The sequence below is a fragment of the Psammomys obesus genome, unplaced genomic scaffold (assembly GCF_907164565.1).
Source record: "Psammomys obesus unplaced genomic scaffold, mPsaObe1.curated_primary_1811, whole genome shotgun sequence".
In the NCBI taxonomy this organism is placed as follows: Eukaryota; Metazoa; Chordata; class Mammalia; order Rodentia; family Muridae; genus Psammomys; species Psammomys obesus.
Window position 1 is genome coordinate 1,477,947 of NW_026590701.1, and position 10,838 is coordinate 1,488,784.

At 41.7% G+C, this 10,838-nt stretch overlaps 1 protein-coding gene across 2 annotated transcripts in view; it reads right to left on the reverse strand.

Moving 5' to 3' along the window:
* Positions 1-390: 390 nt before the first annotated feature.
* The window catches only part of Akap6 (A-kinase anchoring protein 6), a 436,130-nt gene continuing 425,682 nt past the window's right edge, over positions 391-10,838 (reverse strand). For both annotated transcript variants that reach the window (XM_055608602.1, XM_055608603.1), the window contains exons 13-14: positions 6,956-10,322; positions 391-1,938 (exon numbers count right to left, since the gene is read on the reverse strand). In XM_055608602.1, coding sequence (XP_055464577.1) covers positions 6,996-10,322 — 3,327 coding nt within the window. In that variant the 3' untranslated portion in view covers positions 391-1,938; positions 6,956-6,995. The remainder of the gene's footprint in view (positions 1,939-6,955; positions 10,323-10,838) is intronic.

Here is a 10,838-nt window from a genome sequence, read left to right on the forward strand (position 1 = left end):
CTGCTGTGACCTTTTCACTACACTTGCTTTCTTCCTACCTGTGGGCCACTACGGCATGTTGTCTGTGTGGCCATCGCTTTGTCTCTGGCATAGCTAAGCCTGCAAAGGCAGTGCAGCATTCATAGCTGCATTCCCTGAATCTAGAGTAGTGGCTTAAAATGCTAGTGAGCTACTGAATGAATGATTGTCGTTTCTGTGGGCATACACTTCTGTCATGTTCTCTTTCCTTTTTGAAATCTGATTACATACGATGTGTAGTTTTACTTTGCACATCTTTTTTTAGTCATATGTTTTAATGACGGAATCTCAGAATGAGAATATATATATATATATATATATATATATATATATATATATACACACACACACATATAGGTATGTATGTATGTATCCCGTGTTGCCTCAGTCAATACTCTTACTCAGCAGACTCTACCAATAGCTACTGCGTGCCAGTTTCTATGTCATACCTACTGTGTGTCAGGCACTTTAGTAGGAGTTATGCTATAAATTAAAAGATGACTTTTTCAATCCAAAAAAGACCAAATGGAGTATTTCTCTGTTGATTTTACTTAATAAAATAAATACACCTGAAATCTATACTTTAAATAAAAATAATAGTCAAATTTTATATACTTTTCTAGCATCTACCAAACCCATTCAAATAATTATTTAAAATAAATTAGGACATGTAAAAGATCTCCAAATACAACTTTAAAACAAAAACAAGTAGAAATAAAAATATTTAGAATAATATTTTGTTGATGTAGGGGAAATGGCCTTTAAACATTTGCTATTTCAGGATGTTTACAGTAAAACAGAAAGATTTTAAAAACTATGAAGGCTTCAGGCCTAGTCTGTAGTTTAAGCAACTTAAGCCTTTGTGCAATGTGGATATTTTGGAAGCTGATACATGTTTATTAGTATTATTATTATTTATATTTTTCTCTTTTCCAGACCCAGATGCAAGAATTTGGTAAATAACAAAGGTAGAAGAAATCATTAATTTTCCTTTCCCCTAGTAAGCTATTTTTATTATGCCAATTTTAATTATCATGCAATTGAATGGGTTTAAGGCTTGTGTTCTCCGCATCACTGGATACCACAAACATGAAAGCATTTTGTACTGCCATACGTCAGTGTTTGTACTAGCTTATACATATATACAGAAATTACTCACACATCTTAACCTTGCTATTTCCTCCTTTCAAACCAGTGTAGTATTACCATAAGAGCAGCTTTTTAATAAATGGTATAAGAAATACAGCAAGGCACACTGTTTTAAAAACGTTTTTCTCCTTACCACCTCAAGAAGCATAGAAACAAAACAAACTTAATAGTAGAATGTACCAGTTTATAATCTACAACACTGTTACAGCTGTTTCGTGAAGTGCTGCATAGATCATTATTAAAATGAAATAATTAAAATGGTGCTTTTTAACATCACTTATTTTGTAATAAGGACCAATGTGTCCCCTCTATTCTACAATCAAATCAATGGCTGGCTTTTTAGGTAAATCTCTTTCAACAAACATAGGTATAATACCATGAAAAGTTTCAGAGTAAAACATAAAATTGGTCAAGTACTGATGGGGGGAGGGTGTCATTCCAAACAGTGGGTTTAATGGACCATCAATTTGTGGAACCGCAGAGCTTTAACAGGAGGGGAGAGGAGGGACAAACAGAAGTCTGCTGGAGAGATAAGGTTGGCAGAGGTAGCTTGGGACAGGAATCCATGGGAGAGCAAGCAGCTTTGTGGAACTAAGACAGTCACCTAAGAGAAGCAATGCACATCTGATCACAAGGCCCACACGGACAGACCACATTCGGAAAAACGGTTCATCTTCAGAACGTCGATGTGGCGGGCGGCAGTGACAGCCGGGTGGAACCCAAGACCAGCCCAGGGGAAAGGAGGCCAGCCGTGAGCTGCAGCCAGGCTATCTATAGGAAACAAAAAGGTGACAGAAAGAGGTTTCAGTGAGGTTTCTACCGTTTACCGAAGGAAGCCCTTTCAGGATGTGGAAGGTCTGGGAATCACCTGCTAGCGATCTGAAATGAGAAGTTATGAAATGTGACTCACTAGCTCAAGGCTCAAATTACATACAAAACCATTTCAGTTCAGTAAGATACATAGATACTTCAATATATTTATACGGTTTCAAAAAATAAGCCAAATGAAGGGGGTCATCTTTTCTCTGCATCATTAATTCATCCATTCTTCTGTGATCTTAGTTTTATCAAGACAGTTCCAAATCTGTATGAAAATGCCAAGCAGTTAATACCAAGGAATATGACAATGTATGGACAACAATTCACAGAGAGGGTACCTAGTCCTCAGGTTAACATGTTCTTCTGTGATTTATGTTTGATGTTAAACAATTCTATTATGTAGTAATGAAACGTTCACAACATTGTGATAATTCTGAATGCTTCAAATCCTTGCCTACGAAAGGGTATAATTAGAATTTACAGCTCAAATACTACTGAGTTTCATTTTAGGTACAGGAAGCATTGTGGAAATTAAACTGACTCAATTCTCTTTTTATATGTGATGATTGATACAAATTTGTTACAAGCTCATTTTGTCCTATTTATTTCTAAATGGCTATAATAACTGGTCACCGCTGAGAAATATCTAAATTCCAGGATACAACTTTAGGTTCTCAGACCAGCTCTCAAATAAAGCAGGCCTCTGCTTGTCTGGGTTCAATTCTGAATATATATATATGTATATACATAGTTTTATATACATGTGTATACATGGACATATATATGTATATATATATGTGTATACATATATATGTGTGTATATACATATATACACATATATGTAGCTTTTTTTTTTCTGCTGATCTCTTAGAGGCAAATATTCTCCTGTGTCTTTCTGACTCTTTCTATAAACTTACAACTTTGTGTAGGAGTTAGAAAAAGCTTTCCAACCATAGTTCCACTAGAGCTAAACAGGATGTTGAGAAGATAGGGGAAGTTAACGGGAATGGGCGAGACAGACAGAGACAGATGGAACAAAATTTGGTACAGTAAAATAATGCAGTCATTCAAGAAAGCACAGCACAGCATTGCTCAAATGCTTGAGGATGTGACTCATCCGAAATCTGCCACTGAGCAGGGAATCCTCCCGTGAAGCCAATCCAATCCTGTCTTAGCAAAGAGCTGGCTGGCATTTGAATTCCCTCTGGGTAATCAATTCTTGTAATTTGGCACACTTGGGAAGAGGCAGGCCAAATGGGCTCAAGCCCAAATCCTGTGTGTGTGTGTGTGTGTGTGTGTGTGTGTGTGTGTGTGTGTGTGAGAAAGGGACAGAGTCAGAGGGGGAGAGACAGAGAGACAGAGGCAGAGAGAGGCTGACTTTATCCAATAAAATCTTTACATAGCATGGCAAGTTACTTAGACGTGCCAGATGATTCAAAGGACAGCCAGCAGCAGAAGCTTGGGTTAGTGAGGTAATTCAAAGGTAAATTTTATAAAACTTATGTGTTGTGTCTAGTGAAAAAATATACAAATTCCCAATGTGGTTTCCTAAAGCTGCCTGGCCAGCCTTGGGGAACCCCAAACAGTGCCAGAGCACTGAGAAAATGAGGTGCTGCATGCAGCGGGCAGTGTTTGCTCCTATCATGTCCTCAATCTATAGAAGCCGAGCAGCACTTTAAGCTGTGTATGTGCAAACTTGAACATGCATCACCATACATAAAATCTAAAGTCTAAAGCTCCACGCCCATCGTGACGCTGACAGACTGATAAAGAAGGCAAGTCCAAAAGAAATGTAACTGCTCCCCTCCACACACATACACACACATCACACCATCAGACCGCTTAGAGAAGAAGACAGAAAACTACACACTGGCTGCGTGTGAGGAGTTAGCTTTTTACACTATAGGATTTATCCAGCCTGAAGTTTAGGGTGAAACCATTCATCAAAGATCACAGGCTTATTGTGAGGATTATGAAGAAATAACTGTCAGAATACAGCAAAAAGATTAGTGCAAAGTAATGCCAAGGAGGCATTCCAGACGTATGCTGTGTGCTTCCTCCAAGTTAGGCAGAGAGAACTGGACCCACCCAGTCACCTCCCCTTTGATGTGATCTGCTATAACCGACCTCTCTCTTTTTATAGAAATGTGCCTCACAAATGGATCCAGTGAAAAGCCCAGCAGTGTGCCTGGAAATAAGTGCAAATGCATACGCCGTTAGGGCACATTAAATCCTCTCAAGTGGGCTCAGAGGCTTTTTAATTAGAACATAGTAAATAAAATAATTTTCAAAACTCTTTGAAAAGAATTTGTTCTGGTTGCAGACTATGTGCATGGTTCTAAGTCATAAACACTTTTGGGTGGAATTACAATCGTTTCATCATCTGAGGGTTTGTTTCTGGGAAATGAGCTCCAGCAAAGTGACTTTAGTGAATTGTCTTGTCCTGATACAAAGAAGATGGCATCTAACAGCCCTCAGACGGCTTTAAGGAGAAAGAGCTTTTGCTGCTCACTCGGGACGCTGTAGAAAGCACAATGGCAACTGTAAGCTCACCCTGACGGAAATGGAGGGTCCTCCCCAGGACCCTCACTCCACTCCCTGCCCCCAGCACCCCCAGCTCGAGGGCGTTCGGATCGGACAGCTTCTCCGGCGGCAGCACTGTGACACCTGGCTGGGCAGTGAAAGTTTACACCCAATGCTTGTAACTAGGCAAAGAATCAAGCACCACGATGTTCTGTTGACATGATACTGCAACACTTGTGCGCGCGCACACACACACACACACACACACACACACACACACACACGCATGCTGGCAAAGGCACTCACACATGCACACACACATGTGCTCACACACCATCGAAGGTGGACAGGAGCAATCTATGGCTATCACATAGCTCTAGGCTGGTGTCACTTGGGGCCCTGTCAGTTCTCCAGAAATTAAATCTGCCTGTTTCTCCCTTTGCCCACAGTGGAGCCTGGCACGGGCACAGCCGAACACTGCTGACGGGCAGGCAGGCAGCTGATACTTTTACACTCTCTGTGCTTGTAAAATGTGACAATTACACAGATCCATCAGCACCTTCACTTCCCTCAAGTCAAAAAATGGAATTGCTCATCATTTACATTTCATTTCAATTCCATTTCTCCATGTAAGGGAGAGAAGAGACTCCCAGAGGATCAAATGGGGGAATGCATTCCAGAGGCTTCCCCAGGGCTGGCCCTTCTCTGCCCAGATCTCAGCAGACCGGTGACTGAGGGTCGCAGTCCCAGGGAGGCCCGCTCAGACTGCTGCTGCTTTCAAGCCTTCATCCTTTTCCAGGAAATAACAGCCAGGCTCTCCTGGGCCTTCTGCAGAGGCGGGCAGAGCCCACATCCAATCAGTCTAATAGAACCTGCTCTGAAGCAGCTTATGGAATCCCAGTTACTCGCCCTTAATGGTCAGTTTTACTGCATACTGATGGAGGATGTGATTATAGGGTGGACACGACTCAAAGAAAACACATTTCTCTCTCCCACTTTCGTTCTCACTTGCAGCCAATTGTAAATAGAGTCTGAAATAGAAAATTAGTGAAGCTACATTAGTAAGTGGGGTAGCTTTCTTCAGTTTTGCATACTGAGTTTATTTTTAGGGTATATATATGGTATAGATTCCCCCCTCACACCCCATTCTAGCAGCTCTACATAGAATCACACATTTTAATGAGCTTAGGGCACAGGTGCTGCAGGAAAAAAATAATGATGTTTGCCATTCATCTTTCAAATTAAATAATGTGTTTTTAAATAGTAACTTTTTTCATAATACATTATGGGAACAACATTTATCTGTCACATTTTAAAAGATGTATTTGTAATAAATGTAAATTACTTTTAGAAAATCAGTAATTAGGCTCATCAAAAAAATAAACAATCTGCCACAAAAAAGATAATCTTTAGCATAGTTAAGTATAATAACTGTTATTTGAATAAGTTAACAAATTAGGGTAGATTGCTTGTATAATTCATTTCCTATATCATGAGTTTAGGTTACAGCGTTAGGCTTCTGCTGTGGGGGTGGAGCGGTGCCATGCACCTCACACTTTGCTGAAACACAAACTCTAATATTTGAAAGCTATATTTCTCGTTAAACTTGGCTGAGGAAGTGCATTCATCACTGGGACTTAGAAATAGGAACTAACAGAATCTTTGTGTCACTTTTAAAGCTATATCATCATCTCAAAATTATCAATCAATAGCTGTCTTATTAAATATGAAAAGTGGAATGACTTTCTCAAAAAAAAAATGATGGCAATCAGCCTGTCACCTTCAGGCAAAATTCAAAAATTCTGTTTTTATCAAGACACCATTAACTTGTCACGTATTCTCCCAGTAATTGTGTTTTGCGTGGCTGCTTCATCTTTTACATCAACTTTTCGCTTCTGTTTGGATTCTCGGGCATGGTCATGATGACGAGCTGTGACAGCACAGCCTTCCATGGGGAACTGACTGTGATGGCACTTATGTTAGGTAGAGGCATGAAGGAAAGCCCAAGCCTGAAGGAGACACAGCCTTTAGCCTGGTCCTTGTTCATTACCAGGCAGTTCTAAGAAGGAGCTGAGGTAAGGAATGCAGCCACACAACATGCATTTTGATCTCAAGGAATGCCTGCAATCGCACAGTATTTTTTTTCTCCCCTAGTTGAAGAATTTACAGCCCTAAACTGATCAGTTGTTTTATCAGATTTTGTATTACTCTTGCCAAAATAGTGGAATAACTATCCCATCACTTAAAAATGTCAAATATTCACAAGTGTTCCCATTTTGCTCTTTAGATACTTTCCCTGTTTTGCTTCTGCTTAAATGTCTTATTCAGATATGTATGTGTCAAAACTGGTCATTCTGTCCAGTCTTCTATAGTGGTTCTATCAATGCAAAATGCAAACTTATGTTTACACCACACACACACAGGTGGCACAAGTAATCATACATACCTTTCAATGAGATGATTTCCATGCTCAGGGGTGTTGCATTCTACCTATGCATGTTGCTATGTCGATCTTCATGAAAGCTTACAAGCTTTTCTTTACAGGTTAAAGTGTGGGGGCTGGGATACAACACAACCTTGCCTTTTGGCTGTTTTGGATTCAGAGGGAAAGCTTGAATTTTCGATTTGGCTGAAGCAGCGTTTTCTTCTGGCATCCCTGATTCACCTTGGTTTCTTGAACTCTCCTCTTTACGGACCCTTCCTGAAGGAGCTGTAAGCTTTGAACTCTCTGTACAGCCCTGGGAAGTATGGGACACACCATCTCCTTCCTTCCCGTCATCAGCTCCTTTCTGAGGGGAAGGTCCTGAGAGAGCCAGCAGGTCTGTGTCATCACTCAACACAGGAAAGCTTGCTGTCATCTGTACTGGCTTAGCAGCTTCCTCCGGAAGTGCTGGCTCGTTGGGAAGGGGACTAGGGAAACAGGCCTTCACATCAACAGGGTCATCCTCAACACATGCTTCAAAGAAGCATTCAATGTCTTCCTTTTCATCCAAGCCAGAATCCACAGTGTCCGGTGGCAATGGAGTATTGCTCTTCTCATCTACGTAACTGGTGACCTCCCCACAGTCACTGTCATGGGATGAAAGAGATAAGTACGAGTAGAAATCCCCCTTTCTCAGGTGGATGGGCCGGTGGGAATGTTCTAACACTTTCTCCTTAATTTGAGTTAATGATGTGGGAGCAGCTACCTCACTTTCAGGTTGAGATTTGCTTTTTAGGGCTGTGGATGCCATGTCAATGATTTCCTTAACAAAGTCATGTACTGAACAATCTTCATCATCTTTTTGATGGAAGACATCTGGCTCACAGTTGCAACAGGAAGTGCTGTTGCTGATAGAAGCACTTTCCTCCGTCTCATTTTGTTCGAGCAGGCAGCAACCAGCAGTTTTTCTAGCCCCACTTGGTGCATCATTAGACAAAGATTTTAGTCCATCCCTGTCTTGTCTGCTTCCAACTCTGGTTTCTAACATTATTTCTGGGCATGAGTTCTCAACGGGCGTGCAGTACGTGCTTTGATTTTCAGAATGCTGGATATTTAGATCCATCTGTGGAAGAAGTCTATCCTTTGGGAGACCAAATTCCTTTCCAATGACACGTGAATCCTCGGAACCGTCCGTTACTGCTTTACACTCAGTGTGCTTGGGCTCAGAAATCTTTCTCACATTAGAACCAAGGTTCTCCGCTGCCTCTGGAACTGTCTGTGGCTTTTCCTTTTGTCTTTCTGGAGCACTTTCAATATTGCCATTTTCCATGTCAGCCACGAGTGGATCCTTACTAACTTCATAAGCATTTTTGTTGCTCTCACCTTTTGTTCCTAAGTCATGAGTTTTGGGTAGACTCTTGCCATTTCCATTGTTTTCAGACAGACATTTTATGGAGCCATTTAGAAGGGCCTCAATGTTCAGGGTGTCTGAGGGATTGACCTTCTCATTACTTCCTCCATCTTTATTGCCCTTTAATTCATCAGTGACACTGCACCGTTTCTTTTCTCTTGTCAAGGAAAATTTTGGTCTTATCCAAGTCTGCAGCTCGTTCTTTATGTAGTCCAGCCCAGACATCAGGCTGCTTTCTTCATAGATCTCATCATCTGTTCCAATACTGGAGCCATCACCCTCATCCTTGAGGCATAGCTCCTCTTCAGTCAGGGTGAGCGTGGAGCTGGAGAGGAGGTCACTGTCATCTTCGTCATCAGTGCAAGCTGAGGTGCAGGAGACATTGACAATCATACTGACATTGACATCGCTTTCATCAGCCACTGAGCGGTTCAGGCGCTTCCTGAATGATGCATTTGATTCTGGGATCTTGTTTTTGTGTAATACAATATCCTCTGAGCAAAGAGAGAGCTCATCACTGCTACTCAGCTCTGTAAGAGATGCTGCTGAGTCTTCATTGATAGAAGATGCGACATCCAGTGACATCTGGCCAGTGAAGGACATCTTTTGGGAACTGCTTTGGAGAGTGATGTCAGAAACACTTCGCTTGATCTTTTGCTCTGAAGGGCTCTGGATATTCTCCAGACGATTCAGAAGGTCTAATGTTCTCTTACTCAGCTCACCAACTGAGCCACTGCTCACACTGATGTCCCCAGAGCTGTGACAGCTAAAAAGATCCTCATTACTCTTATAAGATGTCAACCAACTTTCTAAGGAAGTGCTTCGCTGGAGGCTGTCACTGCCATTTTTAAAGATTCCCAATCCAAACAAATCAGCCCCTGGAGAAAGGGACTCTACAGATGAGCTACGAGATAAAAGGGAGAGCTGTCTGGCATTCTGAATGCCTGTGAATGTCTTCTCTATGTCGTTACTTTTATATGAGCTGCGACCCATTTCGTGGGGTGCACTTGCCAAAATCCTTTCATGGGGAGGCGCATCTGGTTGTAACTCTGAAGCCTGATGTTTAGATTTGCAGGATTTTTTATCAAAATAAAAACCACAAAGAAGGGGATCTTCCACGTGTGTCTTTTCACTTTGTGACTGTTTCATTATCATCGGTAATTTGAGTTTTGAGCCTTGGAGGTATGAGTAATCATAAAATGTAAACACATCATGTTTTCCTTGTAATTCTTCTCCCAAACAATCAGGAGCATGTTTGGTAACACTGTTTAAATCTCCAGCTTTTCCATTTACACAACCCACTGGTGAGGTGGGTGCCTGAGAGATACTTCGAAGCTTAATGCATTTCCTCTCATCTTTAAATTTTTGCTCTACCATGCTGACTGCATCTCCCATTTGTGGGCCCAGATGTTCAGTTTCAGAGTTACTTGGAGACCCATCTACCGTACTGAACAAGCACATTTCAGAGTTGTCTCCTTCACTGACGATTCCACTCTCACTGCCTGAATTCTGGCTCATGTCTCCACTATGACATGGGCAAGGCCTCACCAAACTGAATCCCCCTAAAAGATCTGGCAATGATTTTGTGGATGAAAAGGAAGAATCTTTACTGAGGCTCTTGGTTAAACTAGTAGGCTGTGCTGTGCCTGGAAGCTTGGAGCTGCTTTTCAGGAACGGAGCGTGGCTGTCCTCGTGGAGCTCAACGTTGTGAAGACTGTACACTTGGTAAACGTGTGGGCTGGAAGGTGCAGCGATGTTTGAGGCAAACGGAGACCCTCCGCAGCCGCCGGCCTCCTCCTCATAGCCAGGCTCCTCGTGTGTCTCTTCGAGCTTCACAGGCTCTGCGTCTTGATCAAGGTCATTTGATTCTTCATGCAAACTAATTAGTTTGTTACTTATATCTGTTTCATCCCATTCCAGGGCGTCCTCACTCATTCCATTCAGGTCCATCAAGCCAGGATCGATCACATTCAAAGTCTCCTGGGGGGGGGGGGGGAGAATGAGAGAATATAAGTGGGAGATTTAAATTTTACCTATTATGAACCTCTTGAAAGTTAGAAAAGGAAAACTGAAGCACAGATTGAAAGGAAATAGTATCAGCAACTCTTTTCCCCCTTGAGATAATAGCTAAACACTGTGGGGACAGGCTTTTACCCACAATGACTGCCACACAGAAATTAACACAGACTCAGAAGTAAGGTCAGTATAGTAAGCACGACCACTTATGGATTTCTCCATTTCCTGTTGATTGTGCTTTATTTTACATCTAGTTGGGGTTGATTGTTTTGGTTTGAATATGAAATGTGTCACACGGGCTCACGTTTTGAAAGCTTGGTCCCTAACTGATGACACTGTTTGGGGAGCTTCCGGTGATCATTGCCAGTAAGATTTAGCTGGAAGAAATATGCCACTTGGAGTGGGTCTTTGGAAGGATCTTGTCCTTGTCCTTTTCTTCTTCTTCTTCTTCTTCTTCTTCTTCTTCTTCTTCTTCTTCTT